Raw genomic sequence first — 19,995 nt, 5'->3', positions numbered from 1 at the left:
CTTTCTTAACCCTATTCTGATTACACCAATTCGATATGTTCTGGCTTTAAGGAGCATTTCCTAACTTTCAATAAATCAGGTGTTAGAGCTTCCTAGGAAATGGTTGCCGGCCATGTCGTTCTCCAAAGGTGTGGTGGGTGTTGGGGTGTGTGCGGTAAGTACATCAGTGTGTACTTTAGTGCTTTAGTGTGGGTTTGCAGTGGGATGGAAGTATTTAGGGATGAGCTAGAGTAATGGTAATGAGGTAACCTGAGCCCTATTCCATCTATATTTATATTATCTTTGTTTCTCTGTTTCCCTGAGCAGTGAGATGAGTGTGTGTGTGTGTGTGTGTGTGTGTGTGTATGTGTGTGTGTGTACAGTAAAGCACAGAAAACTGAGCAACCTGCAATGAAGCTGCAAGGTGATATGTCGTGTACTATACAACATTTGTACGACTTATCACAATACTATTTATTCACAAATATAAAAGCTCACATGTGCTCTCAGGGTCTGATTGAAGTCTTCTTTATAAGGTTGCTTACTTGAGACAAATCTGTGCAAATGTTTGTGGCATCACTGCAATCCAAAAATGATCCTCACAACGATAAAGAGAAGCAGTTTGGTTAGTCGGAACGTATCTTCTTCTAAACTTCTAAATTTGAGAGAAATTTGAACAAGCTTTGCATGTGTATCTCTTGTATCTCTGTAAGATTGCTGGCATTCACAAACCTACAGCTACACATAAAGCCATGATACAAATACATAGAAAAATATATAGTTATCTAAATCACTTTTTTTTTTTTTTAACAATAATACAACATTATAGTGACACTGGGATACTTAAAAGCATTATATTTAAATACAATCGTGAATGTAGGGTGTTACATCAAGAGGATTAGCCAGTATCCATACTGTAATTCTACATTGTGCTTAGAGTGTATAACCGAGCACAGAACAATGCATTTGGTATCATTTCTAGACAGTCGTTCAAACTAAATTGGAATGTGTTAAGTGCAAAATTATTGATGTGAAGTAACAATGAACTTCTACAACATAATTCTTACACTGCAACCATGACAATGATAATCCGTACACAGTAATCAGTACACATCATGAAAAGGTTTGGAGTAGTTAAACATTAGATAGTCCATATAGTAAAAGTCATATACTCTCTGCCTGTCTGAAGCACTGAGCTGTGTGAAGTAACGCTGTGTGATGTGCGTGGTAGTCCTCGCGGCTTCAGGGTTTCTGTCCTTGAAAGTAGGGAATGTGAGGTTTTTTGGAGCACCCACTCTCTGTAAGAGGAAGTTAGCTTCTTCCTCAATGGTCTCAAATTTGCCAATGTAATCGTAATCGAGCAGGCATGGACTACACAGCTGACTTACAGGCTCCCAGTGGATGTCCATGCCAATGGGACGGTGTACATCCAGCAAGTAGCGGATAAACTCCTGAAAAGTGACACCACTTCCTGTCCTAAGTGCTGATTTAGATGCATTCACCCTGTACTTGGAGATAATGGGTTTGCCAAACACAGGGTGATAGTATGAGTTTGGGCTCTCAAATTTGTCCCTGAATGCTGAAACCAGACGCTCCATTGGCTCGCGAATGAACAGCACCTTGGTGTAGGAACGGAGGCGCTCAGAAACCGCATCCTGGTCAAGGCTGTCCAGTCGTGTTAGGTGGTTGCCGTAGTGAACGGTGTCATGGTTTATCTTGTGTGTGGTGGACGCAACACCAGCAAGCACCATCAGAACTCGCTTCCAGTTGGAACAGCCTGCTTTGGGCACTTCGCAGTACAGCAGCTTGTGCCTGTCCTCGACATAGATGCGAGACACCTGGTGTGGTGTTATTGTTCGCGAGATGTTGCTCCGGTATTTCGCACAGACTTCCTTGATCAGCTGATGACGAGTTTTCTGCATGTGGTAGAAGTGCTGCCAACTCTTGGGTGTAGTCTCTGATGATGACGAGGAGTTGGAGAGCGTCCGGATTGCTGCGTTGGTCTTGAGAAGTTTCCTGTGGCGTTTTGTAACACGATGAAAAGCTTGATTTGGTTTGGTCCAATTGAAAGCTGGAAACTGTATCATTGAGGCATAGTTATCATCACTCGGTTCGTCAGGTCTGGACTGTCTTTCCAAATTAACTGAAGCCACTCTGCCTGTGATGTTGCGGTCATGTTGGGCACACAGCTCCTGCAAAGGAAAAAAACAGGACAAGAATATGAGCTTCAGCGCTCCCTGAAAGCAAACACTGAGAGGATGAGGAGAAGCTTCTTCCCTCAGGCCATTCGGATCTTAAACCAGGAGACACCCAGGATCTAGCACTGGACCTCTCTCTCCATCCCCACTGTTCTATGCACCCCCCTTTTTTACACTGACACTTTAACTCTGGACTTGCACAGCACAGTGACACTTTATACACTATATACACTATTTACACACCATACTGCACCTGGACATTCTAAGGACACTTTAACTCTGGACTTGCACAGCACAGTGACACTTTATACACTATATACACTATTTACACACCATACTGCACCTGGACACTTTAAGGACAATCTTTAAAAACCATACACATTTATGTTATATGTATATTTATGCATATGTGTATACATTATTTCTCCATCTATATTTTCATATTTTTATATAGTTTTCTTATATAGTTATATACTTATTTTTATTATTCTATCATTATTTAATTTTTTTGCTTTTTTATACTTTTTATTCTTATACCGAACAGTTGCATAAAGCATTTCACTGCATGTCGTACCCTGTATGTATGTGTACGTGACAAATAAAATTTGATTTGATTTGATTTGATTTGATTTGAAGTTATTCAGTCGTATAGAATCTGCTGTTCTTTAATCAGCCACATGATGGTGGAGTTTCCTCACCTACCATACAAAACCTTTCCTCTGCTAAGCCACCTTGGTAATTAATTCAAGATTCAAATATAGCTGTGTACCACCCTATACTAATGACATACCAGCACATGGAAGTACCCTTCTGTTTACCAGATACTATCCAAGGTCACTAATAATCTCCGTCTGTCTCATTTTATCTTTCTTGTGTAGTTATTTTTCCAGCTGATGTATTTCCATATTCACTGTGAATCCATTCATTCATTCATTTTCTACCGCTTATCAGAACTACCTCGGGTCACGGGGAGCCTGTGCCTATCTCAGGCGTCATCGGGCATCAAGGCAGGATACACCCTGGACGGAGTGCCAACCCATCACAGGGCACACACACACACACTCTCATTCACTCACACAATCACACACTACGGACAATTTTCCAGACATGCCAATCAACCTACCATGCATGTCTTTGGACCGGGGGAGGAAACCGGAGTACCCGGAGGAAACCCCCGAGGCACGGGGAGAACATGCAAACTCCACACACACAAGGTGGAGGCGGGAATCGAACCCCCAACCCTGGAGGTGTGAGGCGAATGTGCTAACCACTAAGCCACCGTGCCCCCACTGTGAATCCACTACTTTGTTAAATGGTTTCTACTTTAAAATTTGGATTTGTTTTGATTATCTCTGTCACCCATGTTGCCTGAGATACTTGTCCTTGAGCAAGCAAATTTTACCCTGCCTCTGGGATTTGTCATTTGCACAACCCCTTTACCTTGCGATTGTCGAACAAACTACACTGTCCACACCGTCCATAGATTCAAACAACTTTGTCTAGTCTGTCGTGGGAGAATTTTCACCTTAAACAGGGGCTCTAGCAGAAATTCCTGACCTAATGTTCCTGACCTAATGTGTCCTGAGCACAGCACGCAAAGCACATAACAGTTTTCAATTCAATTCGATAAAATTTTACTTATATAGCTTTTAACAATGGACATTGTCTCAAAGCAGCTTTACAGAAGTATAAAAATATAGAATAAAAATGAAAAAGTTTAAATCCCTGAGATGATATGAGGAAGAAAACTTGAGAGGAACCAGACTCAGAAGGAAACCCATCCTCATTTTGGTTTGAAGTGAAGTTTGAAATGATCTTTCCTGGCCTTTGTTTTAACCAATCAGGCATATGTGAAGCAAACATGATACAAAGCAATAAAGCAATATTCATCAGATAACCAACAGGCCAAAGTCATTCAGGTCCCCACACATTTCATGCTACTGTAGATTACATTTTGGTCATTTTGCTTAGAGACAGATTTATATCAGCTTCACTATATTTACAGCATTTACTACATGTTGACTGTCTCTTCAAACACCCTGGAAGATTCCAGAAATTGATGCAATGACTTTTTGATTCTTCCGACTGGCCAGTTGTCAGTATTAGTAATTAACTGGAAGTGCGTTATCTGTGGCTGTATGTACTGTAAATGCCAGTGCCTTGATACCATGGGAGGAAATCCAAACACCTTAGCCAAGAGCTCACAATTCTGATTCCTCCACATGAATTTGTGAGAATCCACACAAACAATTGTGTACTAAAGTTTTAGGACCAATCATACAGTCTATCATTAAAGAAGAAATAGCAAGTTAAAGATGAATTAACTTAAATCTGGAAGGTTCAGCTGAACACTAAGGCAACATGTTGAAGAAGCTGAATGGAATTAGGCAACAAAAAAAAAATCCTACATTACCAAGACAAATAACGAGCCCCTAATCCAAGACCAACAGAATGAAGTTTGCAGACAGTGTCGGTTCTAGGATTTTTCTGTAACGGGGCCATTAAGGGGCCACATGTTACATTCAGGGGCCAAGTACAGGGTACATTCAAGCACACAATATAATTTATTCAGTCGGTGCAAATACATTTCGGCAGTCATTCGTTTTTCAAACGCTCGAGTGCCGCCAATTGTTGACGATTGATGGAATGGGGGCCAATCAGGGGCCAATCAGATTTCAGCAGGGGCCAGGGCCCCTGTGGCCCCGCCTCTAGAACCGCCCCTGTTTGCAGATGATCAACAGGACATAGACCAAGCCTTTTTGGATGAGTGTTTTCTTGTCAGATGATATAATTGTTTGAAGGAAAAATGTTTTTGATCTGAAGCACATCATCCAACTGTGAAGCATAGTAGAGGTTGCCTCATTTTTTTAGGGGTGTTTGCTGGAAAAGAATCAGTTCCACTTCAGAAAATAGATGACCAAGAAAGTTTAAACCTGGTCACAACTTGGTCTTCCAGCAGTACAATGATCCTAGACACTTTTGAAATAAAATGGCTTAGAGAAAACCATGACCTGAATCCCATAGTAAATTTATGTAGAATTCTGACCTACGTAAATCCTAATATCACAATATAAGCTAAAATAAACTACTTTTCAATATTATTGTGAAATAACCTCTAACCTCTAGACATTGTAGACACCTTGACTGGCTCAACACAGGAAATGTATGCTCACATGGAATGGGTGAAAATGTTTTTGTTAAAGTTATAGTGTATCTATATATAATGTTTTATGCAGATTATTTTCTCACCTCTCTCATCTGCCATGTCAAGCCATTGAAATTGACCCCTGGAATAGAAAGACAGACAGCAAGACAAGACAGTGAATAATCAGTGAGTAATAAATCAACCTATTTCCTGCATCCTGACATCAGATTTTTCATACGCTTTAATCATGTCGATGTTCGGGGAGAATGGCAAGACATTTCGAGCTGAAAACTGCTGGCATTAAATGATACCTATGGAGATGTGCCAAAGACCTCCAGCTTAGAAAATAACCTCTGTTCTGTCTGTCACTGAAACCAGTGATATTGAAGATTATAATGGTGGAGGATCTGACCAGGCATTAGACTTCCCCAGCAGTTCCTTCTTCTTCATGAAAAACAAGGATAAGGTACTTTGTCCAAACTACTGTACATAGGTTTGAACAATGTTGCTGTGAAGGCTCACTACAGTTAGATTTGTGTAGTGTGAACAGCCTTATCTGAGCCATAATAGGAGAAGGGAGTGGGGTTATCTCTCATCTTCATGTCACTATAATTATGTAGTCATGTTATCTGAACTGCCCAATTCCCCTCTTTTTCATTCAGGTTTAAGGAGCATTCAGAGAACACAGCAATTCAAGGGTAAGGTTTGAAACTGAACCTTTATTTTAGCACGTCACTGGCTCATAAAAGAAAGGGAAAACAGAACACAGGCATACACGTTATTTAAAGGTTTGTATGTACCTGACCATCTCTTATCCTTCGTGGTCTCTCCACAAGCCCACCTCCCAACGTACTGCCCTGAACCATGCTCCAACCTGCTACAGCTTGAGATGAGCAATTTTAAACTTTTACCTCCACATAGTTTGAGAACTTGGATTAGCATAATAAAAATGTCATAACATCTATTCAGATGATGCTACTTAACTTGCAAATACATTCATTCATTTATTCATTTTCTACCGCTTATCCGAACTACCTCGGGTCACGGGGAGCCTGTGCCTATCTCAGGCGTCATTGGGCATTGAGGCAGGATACACACTGGACGGAGTGCCAACCCATCGCAGGGCACACACACACACACTCTCATTCACTCACGCAATCACACACTATGGACAATTTTCCAGAGATGCCAATCAACCTACCATGCATGTCTTTGGACCGGGGGAGGAAACCGGAGTACCCGGAGGAAACCCCCGAGGCACGGGAAGAACATGCAAACTCCACACACACAAGGCGGAGGCGGGAATCGAACCCCCAACCCTGGAGGTGTGAGGCGAACGTGCTAACCACTAAGCCACCGTGACCCCTAACTTGCAAATTATAATACAAAAAAAATTAGAGACGTTTTTTTTTTTTTTTGGGTGATGAATCTAGTTTAAATCCACTGTAGGGATCAGGGAAAAAGTGCACCTGTTTTCCTAAGAGCATGAAATTAAATAAATAAACAACGCTGATAACCTTCCACATTTATTTACATATTCTAATAAAAGAGTCTTTTTTTTTCGTACACAACTCTTTAGATAAACCTTTCTCAGGAAGGAGCAGCTGCTGGTCTATTTTTGAGTGATACCGTTATCGCATCGAATAAACAGAAAAGGCTATAAAACTCCCTGCTTCTGTATTATCACACTATTTCTTTTGGGAAATTTGAGGTAAGAGCGCAAAATCTACTCACACATCTTATCAATGTATTTGTGTTACATCTTTAGTTAATTCTTAGATTTGCCAATCGCACATTTTTTCCTTCATTATTCATGGTCTCAAATCAATTCGGTGCTTTTAACAACAGACACAGGCACAAATCAGCTTTACAGCAATCCAGAGGTGAATTTCGAACCGTAATGAAGAAGCCAGAGGTAACATGAGATGACAGAAGAGTTTTGACAGGAAATAGACCCAAATTTAACCCTTGTATGGTGTTCGTATTTGTGTTACTCAGCCAGTGTTCGTGGGTCTGGTGACCCTCTGCATTTTTGGGGTTTTTAATTCAACACAATCAAAAATTTGATGTTAAAATACTCTACAGATGTTTACTTCATCCCAATTACAAGCAATATAAACAGCATACATGGTTAATATTTGCCCTTTACCTTTATTACATCACATTTTTAATTCAAGTGCTATTCGTTTTTTGTTGTTTTTTAATAAAATGTAATAAAAAAAAAGAAAATCAAATTTAATCAAGTTATGAGTGGGAAAAAAATCAACAAATTTACAAGGAAGAAAAGTTTTTTAAAACTACTGATGTCTATGAATATGGGTCCCACAGACTAAGGGTTAAATCAAAGAGGATTACACTTCAACATGTCCTGTGTGGTTATTTGTACAAACTGATAATACCAAAGATGGGTTTATTTTTTTCTAATCAAGTGAAATTTCATGCCAGGTTAAGAAGATAGTACATAGTGTTTAGTCTTGGTCCAGACTTGGACTTGTTCTATGTAGCACCATGGTCGTAGAGAAATGTTGTCTCATTTCACTATGTACTGCGTCAGCTACTGTATAAAATAAAAGCTTCTTGACTTGACTAGACTTGATCATGTGTGGTGTTAGTGTTCTCCTGGTCTTGCTCTTGCCTTGACTCCATTGATTGTGGTTATGGTTTGGTCTCAGTCTTCGCTAAGGTAGCACTTGACCCCAACACTATTAGACAGAGAGATTATAAATAAGTAGACAGTAAACACTAATAAGAAGAACAATATCAAATATACCTTAAAGCAATCTAAACTTATTTTTGTTGCGTACTTCAGCTTGTTAGGATGCTGGGGTCAGTGTCCAGTGTCAGCCATGATACTGTGCTCATGGAACTGAGAGGGTTAAGTGCCTTGCTCAAGGGCCCAACTGTGGCAGCTTGTTGAAAGTGTGTTGAAAGGATGTTTAGGAGAAAAAGATGCATTGGGATGAACAGCAGCAATATTTCTAGCAATTCTAGGGAAGTCTACGATCTCTTGATGAGATTAAGCATGAAGATAAGCCTTAAGCAATGCTGAAGGTCTCAATCAAGCAATAAGTCACAATATTAGTTAAACACCCTACCTAGACCTTTATGAGTCACATGGATCAGGAATTCCACACACTTCCATACTAACCGTGTAGTCATGTCTCTGCCTGCCTCTACAGGACGACTGCTGTCATGTCTGTGCATAAGGTGACTGTGGGACTGCTGGCTCTGCTGCTGCTCTGTTCTGCACAGGAGGTGAGGGTAGTTCTTTCTAACAGCACGTGCCAGCTTGACCTTGACTTGAGCCAAACTCAATTTTGTTTGCATTCATTACACATTTTTGTCTTTTTATGTTTTTATGTGCTGTCTTTTCGTGTATTGTGGTAAGTCATGTGCTTTATGATTACTCAATGATTAATTATTAATGAACTTCCATACTGCAGGCATCTGCCTTAGTAGCTGTATCTTTTAATAGAACGTTTTCACAGAACAGCATTTTGAATAATAAGGAACTTTGACAGACATCATAGTCCGCTTCCTAGTCCTCCTAGACGCCTAACGTCTCTGCTGATAAACAGAGCTATGCTGCTGATAGCTGGTAGCTCATAACTCCTTTAATCACAGCAACGATTTAGCCTGGCACATCTGTCAAAACAGTCAAGGACCTTTGGGCTTAATAATGCAAAAGAGCCTTCTAAATGGAGTCAGGCACTAAATACAGAATAAAGAAAGAGTCATTATTCAATATGTTGACTTTTTTTGTCCGACAGCTGTTGAGGACCCGCTTGCTCGCTTGTCTGTTGGAGAGCGACTCGAGAGAGCGAACAGTAACACCAGTATGTACACACACGAGCACAACAACACTCTACCACTGCCATATATCATGCAGTATATTACACAATGAGTCATTATTCTTCACAGCAACATGTACTTTACATATTTATTAACACCGGTACTTTATATTACGTAATGCACCATTTGATTATTGATGTGATAAGAAATATATTAAAAATCAGGAATTCTAAAACCTCCTTGTGTTTCATGTGTTAGTTCGTGGTGTAGATGAACCTGAGGTGATCGAAGGAGACATTTGGGTTTATGATGATAATGAGAGAAATGCTGATCCCTGCACCTCCCGTAATTGCATGTGGCCAAAGTCGAGTGATGGCAAAGTCTACGTACCTTATGTAATCTCCAGTCACTACTGTATGTCAAAGATGTGGATTGTTATTATAGTCTAATCTACTGTAATATCATCTAGTAGTACTGTATGTTGTCCTAATCTAATCTAATCTAATCTAATCTAATCTAATCTAATCTAATCTAATCTTTATCTATTTTCTACATGGTTAAAGCATTTTCTACTGAAAATAGAAATGAATTGTGACTCATCTGGAGACTGATCAACTAAACAATTCATGCGATCAAATAATATACTGCTAAAACATTATTACTTAACATCACACATTTACTGTATATTCAAGTAGCACACAGAACAAAGCGCCTAACCAAACAGTTACTCTGTACGCCCTCAGCCGACGGTGAGCGCCAGATTATCCGGCGAGGTCTGGACTCTTTCTCCTCCATCACCTGTATCCGTTTTATTCCCCGCTCCAACGAGAGGGATTACATCAGCATCGAGTCTTTGAATGGGTACGCAAGACGTATGAGATGTTAGGAGACCTATACGCTATACACCATACTACAGTACAACTAGTATTATCTATCACTTCAAATATCAAAGACTATTTCTTATGTAGGTTATTAAATAAGAACCTACTAATATTTTCAAGCGGTCTCTGATTAAATGTAGCATTATTGTTACTACACTATTCAAACTATGAATTGTTTTTAGATCCTTAACATTTGAAAGGTTCATTTATAGATGATCTGGGTAATAGGCTAAAAAGTTAAAATGAAAGGACATACGGCTAAGTATGGTGACCCATAGTCAGAATTTATTCTCTGCGTTTAACCCATCCAAAGTGCACACACACAGCAGTGAACACACACACACCGTGAACACACACCCGGAGCAGTGGGCAGGCATTTTTATGCTGCGGCGCCCGGGGAGCAGTTGGTGGGTTCGGTGCCTTGCTCAAGGGCACCTCAGTCGTGGCCGGCCTGAGACTCGAACCCCCAACCTTCGGGTTAGGAGTCAGACTCTCTAACCAGTAGGCCACGACTTAAAGGCAGCTTCGCTGTACCAGAGAAAAGTAGAGGAAGTCATTCCTGCCTGCTGATATTAAGCTAAATTCAAATCCAAATTGTATTTGTCACATACACAATGATATACAGTACAAAAAAAAAGCCTATTGTAGAGAAAAAACAAAATAAAGGAATAAAAATAAGGCACGGGTGAATACGATATAGGAGATATAGAAGTATCTATCAAAGAATATATCAAAGCAGATCAGAGAAATATAATAAAATATAATTGAAAATATAATCAGAAAAAATAATCGGAAACATAGGTAGTGTAATCAAACCTGTAGACCCAGTGCTAGCATGATGTGGATATTAGAGATGATAGACATGCCTACTGATTTTATATACCCTTTAGTAATAGTGCACTGAATATCGTAAGATTTTTACATCACATGTAAAATATCATATGAATATCATAAGATTTTTACATCTTCACATGTGCACTGCCACTTCATTTATGACCACTTTTAACCTGTAATCAGCCTCTTGTGCTGCATGAAGTCCTAGTCCTAGTATGACACAAAATTTCCCCTTAGGGATTAATACTCTATACTCTATTAGAAAAAAGGCTGATGTGTCATAACACTAATAAATCGTTTTCTTTTTACAGATGCTACTCTTACATCGGACGTATCGGTAAAGCACAGACCTTGTCCCTGTCTCGTAGCGGCTGCATCTACCATGATACCGTCCAGCACGAGCTTCTTCACGCTCTGGGTTTTAATCACGAACAAACACGCAGCGACCGAGACAGCTACATCCGTGTAGCCTGGGAGAACATTATGGAGGGTACAGACCAGGGATTTATGTATATTTATATACTGTACATGTAGTAATTTTATCCTTTTCTCTTTTTTTCAATCCTTCCACAAAATCTTTTTCATCACACACTTTTTGTAGGTTTTACTATTAACTGTTTATTTGGGGTGGGGTGGGGTGGGGGGTGTTTTCTGATCAGGAAAAGAGCACAACTTCGACAAGAAAGACACTCTGAACCAGGGAACAACTTACGACTACAACTCCGTCATGCAATACCACAAGTCAGTCAATCACCAAATAATTACCCAGTGTGAGATGTGTGTTTTTATCCTCTGTTGATTACCTTACACGGAATTTTTCTAGTTGAAGATAAACGCCGGGGGTCACGGTGGCTTAGTGGTTAGCACGTTCGCCTCACACCTCCAGGGTTGGGGGTTCGATTCCCGCCTCCACCTTGTGTGTGTGGAGTTTGCATGTTCTCCCTGTGCCTCGGGGGTTTCCTCCGGGTACTCCGGTTTCCTCCCCCGGTCCAAAGACATGCATGGTAGGTTGATTGGCATCTCTGGAAAATTGTCCGTAGTGTGTGATTACGTGAGTGAATGAGAGTGTGTGTGTGCCCTGTGATGGGTTGGCATGCCGTCCAGGGTGTATCCTGCCTTGATGCCCGATGACGCCTGAGATAGGCACAGGCTCTCCGTGACCCGAGGTAGTTCAGATAAGCGGTAGAAAATGAATGAATGAAAGATAAACGCCTTCAAATTTTCGAAGCTGATGAACAAGAACTTGGGGCGTCCCAGAGAGCAGAAATTAGTTTGATATCACCAGTTACTTTGAAGATAGAAACATTTGTTGTTTGTTTTGAAACTTGTGTATGAAATATTGCCCCTGGAAGGTGAGAGAAATACTTAAACCCTTATGTCTAAGTGTCTACTTTTATATGAGCTTCATATTAAGCACCGCTGTAGAGTTGGACATGACAATTGACATTCAATACCGAACACAACAAAAACAGGAGCAAATGGATTTTTTGACCTATGGTATAATTCGACTATCTACTTCCTGTTTTGAAGATCGACTACTTTATTATTTGGTATTTCAGAACTGCTTTCTCTAAGAATGGCCTGCCCACCATGATCCCCATCCCTGACCCCAATGTGCCCTTCGGTACTGCCACTGAGATGAGCCGAAACGACATCATCAGGATCAACCGACTCTACCAGTGCTGTGAGTTTTTCATCTGCACAGCTGAAGCTTGCATTATATCTGCTGTTTCTAGTATTTAATGTTAGAGCACGGTCTTAATCAAAGAAGAGAAATTAATTCTTTATTAACATTTTAAACCATCTTCTTTTCGTGCAGAAACTTTTGAGCGCTGCAGGGGGACCTCGGACCGGATAACTTTAGAGGGATGATGATAAATGCCTCTAATGGTTGTGTTGACAGCTTTATCCTTAACAATAAAACAACTTGCAGTCATTTGTTTCACTCAGTACAGCATTCAATACATTCATTCATTCATTCATTCATTTTCTACGGGGGGTCACGGGGAGCCTGTGCCTATCTCAGGCGTCATCGGGCATCAAGGCAGGATACACCCTGGACGGAGTGCATTAATTACAATTTTCTCAAAATATGAAACAGACATTAGACCCAGTATGTCGTAATCATATTCTCAGTACAAATGAACTTGAAGAATTTCCAAGCAAATAATTCAGTCATAGAATCGAGTTATAAAATGAATAGCCACAAATTTGGTATCTTGTTGATACAACATGATAATTTATAGTTAATTCGTTCAGCTTAGGGATTTTCACACTGGTGAATGCTGGGACACTGTAAACCCTCCATCCTGGGTTGTTTCTCACTGCTCATACTGTAGTTTACCCAGGATTTAATTAAATAATTAATCCTGGCTATTCAGAACCTGATGTTCATTTCCAAACTCTGATTTAACCTTCTTACATATTTATACCACCAAAAGCTGATTTCTATCTCAATTCACATTAAATAAACAAATCTGTTTAGAAACTGCTCCAGCAGAAATATGGCACTGATTAATGATCATCTTGCACCAATGTTTACTTAAAAAGCTGCAATTCTAATGAACCTCTATAGTGAAGCCCTAACTAGTAAGGAATAAGGAATAAGTAATATCTCTAAGCAGTAACTTGGGCTATTGCATGATTACAATGAAATGTAATGTAACATGTTCTAACACACACACACACACACACACACACACACACACACACACACACACACACACACACACCTGTATCCTGTGCAAGTAAGTAGTAATTATATGAGTCAGAAGCTCAGAGTCCAGCTTTTGTGAAGACACACACACACACACACACACACACACACACACACACACACACACACACACACACGCTGAGGTCACACTCAATTTTCTGCACTTTGGGAACTGTAAAACGCTCCAGATAATGCACTTAATATAACAGCATAAACTCTACACTGCAATCAGAAACACAAACATTAAAGCTCTTTAACAACAATCCAGGCACTTATCAGGAAGTGGAGGTCACAGTTTGTCCCTCACACACACTGTGACGCCACACTGTAAAGCTGTATTATATACATAACATAGCAGAACGTGTAATTATTGTGCTGACAGACCAGGCACAAAAACACTGTGCTTAGACATCCTGTGTGTTTAGCTCTGATGGAGAGAACATATGAAAGCTGTCGGTCATTGTTTTATTGTCTCCTTCTACAGTATGTTTGTGTGTGTGTGTGTGTGTGTGTGTGTGTGTGTGTGTTTGGACTCCAAACGATGTTCATTTTGATTTCAGACGTGAACTTACACAGCCTGAATGGTTTGGAATGAAATTGCTGAATGTCCCTGAGACTGCTGGGAATTAAACTGTTTATCATCAGACTTCTGTTCAGGTCAAGTTCTCTTATAGCTATGTGTATATATGTGTGTGTATATGGTTGAATTGACAATAAAACCGATAAAAATTGACAGTACAACACAGTAATATATGATACAGATATCTCTGTATATGCAGAGCTGAATTTTTTGTTTGCAACCTTTCACTTCCTCAACCTCCAAGATTTGCATGACTCTACTTTTCCCACTTTGATGCTGATGAGTGGGTTTTTAAACGTAAAATAAACAGAGGATGCATTTCCCTCAAGGCATCCTGGATAATCCTGGTATATTTACGCCATTCTGTGTGACATTTGAGCCACTGAAGTAGAGAAATTAAAAGGTGAATGATGCTGTGTGTGGCACGGACACAAACACAAACAAACACCACATTCAGAAACTATGCAGGTGCTCACTTTCCGGTAGCCGTAAGAGTCCTTTCAAATATTCATAGCGCTGACATCAATAGAAAGCGTCTAACCTTTGGTGAAATTAGCAGCAAGGCCGAGGAGCTTCAGCGCTCGGGTTCTCGGTTTTCCCACAGGTGGAAGAGCGTCCGCGCTCAAAAGGCTGTCACACATTGATTTCCAACGACTCGACTATATTTAGATGTTAATGCTGAGATATTGTTGAAACTAGCAAAAGAACAACTTAACAAGCAGCCAATCGTTTTCTGTGCACACGCGTTATGTAGAGCTGTGACTTCATTCAGAGTAGGAAGAAAATATATAGTGAGATTTTCTAAATTCTGTGAAGATTAGATAAAAGACTCCAGGCTCAAGATTCCTGGCCATAATGTTTCTTCAGTTCCTCGATTACAAACTTAATTCTTTAATGCATTAGGTTTGTGTAATGTTTAAATAACATTTTATTACTAATTGCATGATTAGTCACCAGACTCTGGAGAGGGGATGCAAGTGCAGGTCGATTTAAGAGGAACAACCCAAAATATCCAAATGTACGTCCAACAAACAAGCGAGCAGGGTTTAGGGGATTTACTGTAGGCTAGGCTGTAGTCAAATCAAGGCTGTAGGCTAAGCAAGATTCATGTTGAATACAAAATCAAAAACTAGAGATTGTGTAATTATTTACACAAAAAATCCTATTGCCTTCCAATGTACGAGCTGAAACAGGGGGCTTTTAAACAGTGCTAAACAAAACATACAAACAAGTCAGACACAAATGGAGGGATAATAAAAATTTGTGTGTTGGTATGGATCGCTTAATCTGAAAAATAGAAATAGACTTCAGGGTATTGTTAAAGTGTGTGGTAAGATTGTCGGCACCAACCTGATTGATTTAAACAATTTGCATAAAGCAAGGACTCTGAGGAAGGCCGAGTTAATGTTAAGAGATTCCAGCCATCCCTTGCAGAATCTTTTTTTGTTGTTACCTTCTTCACGTAGATATTCTTTACCGCTTTGCAGGACAAATAGATTTAAAAATTCTTTTGTACCAGTTGCTATTGGGTTTTTAAATACTTGTTTTTTTTTTCTCCTCTGTACTGTTTGTTGTTGTGTTTGTTGATGGATTCTGCTGGCTGTGAAACAAATTGCCCCTCGGGGATAATAAAGTTGACCTAACCTAACCTAAAACAAAAATTTGATTTGTTAAGAAAAATAACAAATCTGAAATGCGAAATAACAATCACAAACCAGAAAACAAAGCACTGGATACCAAGAGACAAATGACAACGACACAGCAAACAACAAGCACAAGACAGCAGGTATATATAGAGAGGGTTATTAGTGTAACATACTGTAGGGTACATAGTGTGTAGAGGTGGGGAAAGGGAGTAGGATCGGGCAGGACAAAGACGTGTGTAGACACAAAACTGAAACAGAAGCACATGGGAACTTAAACAAAACCATGACATACCGCCCTCTTGTGTTCTGCCAGGAAAATGTCCAGCGGTCTATGACACATACGCAATTAAGCAAACGTGGTGAGTCTGTGGGGGGGCACGGTGGCTTAGTGGTTAGCACGTTCGCCTCACACCTCCAGGGTTGGGGTTCGATTCCCGCCTCCGCCTTGTGTGTGTGGAGTTTGCATGTTCTCCCCGTGCCTCGGGGGTTTCCTCCGGGTACTCCGGTTTCCTCCCCCGGTCCAAAGACATGCATGGTAGGTTGATTGGCATCTCTGGAAAATTGTCCCTAGTGATTGCGTGAGTCAATGAGAGTGTGTGTGTGCCCTGCGATGGGTTGGCACTCCGTCCAGGGTTTATCCTGCCTTGATGCCCGATGACGCCTGAGATAGGCACAGGCTCCCCGTGACCTGAGGTAGTTCGGATAAGCGGTAGAAGATGAATGAATGAATGGTGAGTCTGTGACGTCCACACACAGGTGACACTTAGAGACAATAAGTAACAGAGATGTAAAAAGATATACACATATTATTACAACTGAACAAATAATGTGTTTTAAGCAGATATACATAGGAAAAGTGTCCCAGAAATCTAGTGATCAATTTATTAAATATTATGCACAGTTACCAATAAAAATGGTAACTCAGTGAACAGGATTAAAAAGGTTCCACGTCCTTGCTATCTCCAGATGAGACCATTTATGAACTGAAGAGATGTATCTGAGGTTGAGAGGAACACAGAGTGCAGACGATGATGTTATTTCTTATTTTCTCTGCTTTTTTTCCTGATTTTTTTCAGTGATACTTGAGACAGCATGGACATGAAAAAAAAAAGAAAAGTTTTAGCTTCTATCACAGACAATTTGGGTCTGTTCAAATCCAGCTCCAGATTCAGATCGAAATATTTGGAGATTTTGTTGTACTGTATATATCTATGAAAAGAGGAGCGTTACCCTAAAGAGAGAGAAACAATTCCATATTTAATCATCCTTCAGTAGTGACGGGCTGTGAAACAGGGAAAACCACCCTGCTGATACGCACTGGTGTGTGTAACAGACTGTGGGATAATTAACGCTCGAAACACATCTGAACAGACGACAAGAGAAGCGGTTTTGGATTCAGTGTTACAGTGATGCAGAAAATGAGAAGCTTAACAGGCGTATATTAGACTGGGATCACATCTCAGAGACAAACAGTATGCTTTGACTAGTGTTGGTGTAGATCGCACTTATAAAGCAATGAAGCTAAAATCGTGAGTAATTATAGCATGTGATTATTACTGAAACGTATTAAGCTGTGGATTCTGCAGCTCTTTCTAACTCCACATTTATCTGAACTTTTAAGGTGTTAGGTTATGATGGTCCTGGTCCTGTGTGTTCGGAGATGCTTTTCTGATCACCGTGGTTACGAAGTGTGGTTATTTGTGTCACGTTACAGGGCTGGAGGCAGATGCAAAAGCAGAAGTCCATTTATTTAAAAAGTAAAAAGAAAAGCCCCCTGGTGGTACGGAGAAGAAGTGTCCCAAATATCTGTGCCAATTTGATTACCTACTACTATATATCCAACCTATAATCTTCCTTTATATAATCTTCCTATATAATCTTCCTTTCAGCTCACACCAGTCTGCCATTTCTCTTTGGAGTCATAGTTTCCCTGTTATTGATGATATTTACTATGAATATGAACTGAAGCTCTCGATGTGCATTTTCAATGCACTGGCTGATTGGATAGATACGCGAATGAGCAGGTTGGGAATGAATCAACCTCTTCATGGTAACAATAATTCCTGTTCACGTTGTTGTGGATTACTTGCCTCCGAGTGGTTTATTTTTTCACACTATGTACATATGAGCAATTGAAGATTAAAAGACAAAAGACAAAAAGCACAATTATAATGGACACAAATGACTGTGGAGTGGAGGGAAAACACACCCTCTTTTACAGACTATTCTAAAAATATACAGGGTATTAAAATGTCTCATAGCCCTGGTTGAGTATCTTTAACACCCACAATGTTTAATAATCACAACAGATTTTATATCCATCTAAAACATTTTATTAATGAGGAAATCTCTCATAGTGAAGATAATTGTTAAGCGTATTAACGGTTTAACATTAACGGTATTAATTGGTCAATTCCCTGCCTGTACACCAGGGGGCGTTCCACCACGGATTTGTTTATGTCCTGTGCCATGTGTCTTTATTTTTATTTTGCACTCACGTGTGTTTGCTCAACCATCTTTACCCCTTCCCTAATTTTCACACCTGTCCCTTATGCTTCTCTAATTGCTTCCCCATTTATACCAGTTGTCTTATGTGTATTATTTGCCTCTTTTATTCCCATTATCCTGTTTTTTAGGGCCCGAGCACCGAATGGTGCGAAGCCCTATTGTTTTTGCTCGGGAGTATTATTTTTTATTTTTTTATTTTTTTCCCCCACACATTGGCCAATTGGGGTCCCTTAACATGCTCGAAAACTCTTGAAATTTGGCACACACGTCAGAGTCGTGCGACACTAGGCTCGGGCAAAGGCTGGAATACGGGCGTGGCAGGGGGGCTCTGTAGCGCCCCCTGTAATGCAAAAACAAACATTGGTGCACAGATCGGGCAATTATGTACGCACATGTACGAGAGTTGGTACGCATATAGATCTCATCGACCCGAACAACTTTCGCGCTCTAAACTATGAGCTCCGCCCAACAGGAAGTCGGCCATTTTGGATTGTTTTATAAGTGCATGCGGTGAACTTTTAAACATATAACACATATCTCGAACGGTGCTGCCATGGCGAGGCGACTAAGTTATGGCGAATTCAGAGAAACAGGAAGTGTCTAATATCTAAAGCAAAAAATGTCTTATTGGGATGACACGCGGTGTGTATGTTCGGCCAAGGATTCCGATCGCATCGATGTGCCTATTGTGAATCTCGGACATAGCGCCACCAACAGGCGCCAGGAAGTGTGTCAGTCACAACAGTTGCATGTGGTGAACTTTTAAATACTCCTCCTAGGACATTCATGCGATTGACCTCAAACGTGGTGAACATGATGCCAAGACATTGCACTTGCTAAATTGCAAAGGGATTTTTGATATCTCGAACGGTGTTGCCATGGCGAGGTGACTAAGTTATGGAAAATTCAGAGAAACAGGAAGTGTCTTCTGTATAAGACAAAAAATGTCTTATTGGGATGACACGCGGTGTGTATGTTTGGCCAAGGATTCCGATCGCATCGATGTGCTTATTGTGAGTCCCGGGTATAGCGCCACCAACAGGCCCCAGGAAGTGTGTCAGTCACAAAGGTGGATTTTTCGACAGCTGCATGCGGTAAACTTTTAAATACTCCTCCTAGGGGATTCATGCAATTGAGACCAGACTTGGCCACCATGACGCAGAGATATTGGAAATGCGAAATTGCAAACGGATTTTTGATATCTCAGACACTGTTGCCATGGCATCGTGTCAAAGTTTACTTTTATTTCAGGCATATTTAAGGCTTTTGGCGTGCTTAGATTAACTTGAAATTTGACACATACATCACATTTGTCAGCTGTTAAGTGTGGACAAAAAGGTCAGACAAAGGTGTGTCTCGTAAGTGGCTCACTAGCGCCCCCGTTTGTTTAAAATGTGGGGTTTCATTTACCTACAGTCCCCAAATGGGTCAGTAACAACATAAAATAGTCCACTGATATTTACCCACTTGATGCACTTGCCCACCATGCATTGTTTTCTGGGAGGCACCGTATAGCGATAAAAAAACGTGCGAGGGCCCGCCATCGCTGCTTGCAGCTATATTTTATTGTTGTTGTTGCTTAGTTTTCTTCCTAGTGTTTCCCTGTGTATGTCTTTTGTAATTTTTTTTTTGTAAATTGAAACCCCAGTCTGTCTGCTATCACCACATTTGGGTTTGTTTTTTGTTCCCATGGAGGCACAAGTCCCTGACGTATAA

The 19,995-nt window shown here is 40.4% G+C and overlaps 2 protein-coding genes across 2 annotated transcripts in view; one reads left to right on the top strand and one right to left on the bottom strand.

The window, feature by feature from the left end:
- Positions 1-1,082: 1,082 nt before the first annotated feature.
- LOC132851424 (carbohydrate sulfotransferase 8-like) overlaps positions 1,083-19,995 on the bottom strand; it is an 88,614-nt gene continuing 69,701 nt past the window's right edge. Inside the window, exons 3-4 of the mRNA XM_060878310.1 lie at positions 5,427-5,464; positions 1,083-2,171 (exon numbers count right to left, since the gene is read on the bottom strand). Of these exons, the coding sequence (XP_060734293.1) occupies positions 1,083-2,171; positions 5,427-5,464 (1,127 nt within the window). The remainder of the gene's footprint in view (positions 2,172-5,426; positions 5,465-19,995) is intronic.
- Positions 8,502-12,765, top strand: LOC132851425 (low choriolytic enzyme-like). Its single transcript, XM_060878311.1, has 8 exons — positions 8,502-8,577; positions 9,101-9,158; positions 9,373-9,528; positions 9,858-9,975; positions 11,141-11,319; positions 11,489-11,570; positions 12,389-12,513; positions 12,649-12,765. Coding segments are annotated over exons 1-8 (783 nt in total). The 5' UTR covers positions 8,502-8,514; the 3' UTR covers positions 12,651-12,765.

This window comes from Tachysurus vachellii, chromosome 9 (genome assembly GCF_030014155.1).
Source record: "Tachysurus vachellii isolate PV-2020 chromosome 9, HZAU_Pvac_v1, whole genome shotgun sequence".
Lineage (NCBI taxonomy): Eukaryota > Metazoa > Chordata > Actinopteri > Siluriformes > Bagridae > Tachysurus > Tachysurus vachellii.
This window is presented reverse-complemented; position numbering and strand designations above follow the sequence as displayed.

Excerpts from the sequence above, each read along its gene's own strand:
- LOC132851425 (XM_060878311.1), top strand. The coding sequence starts at position 8,515 with ATGTCTGTGCATAAGGTGACTGTGGGACTGCTGGCTCTGCTGCTGCTC. Across the intron at positions 9,976-11,140 it reads AGCATCGAGTCTTTGAATGG|ATGCTACTCTTACATCGGAC; the intron begins GTACGCAAGACG and ends TTCTTTTTACAG. Across the intron at positions 11,571-12,388 it reads TCCGTCATGCAATACCACAA|AACTGCTTTCTCTAAGAATG; the intron begins GTCAGTCAATCA and ends TTGGTATTTCAG.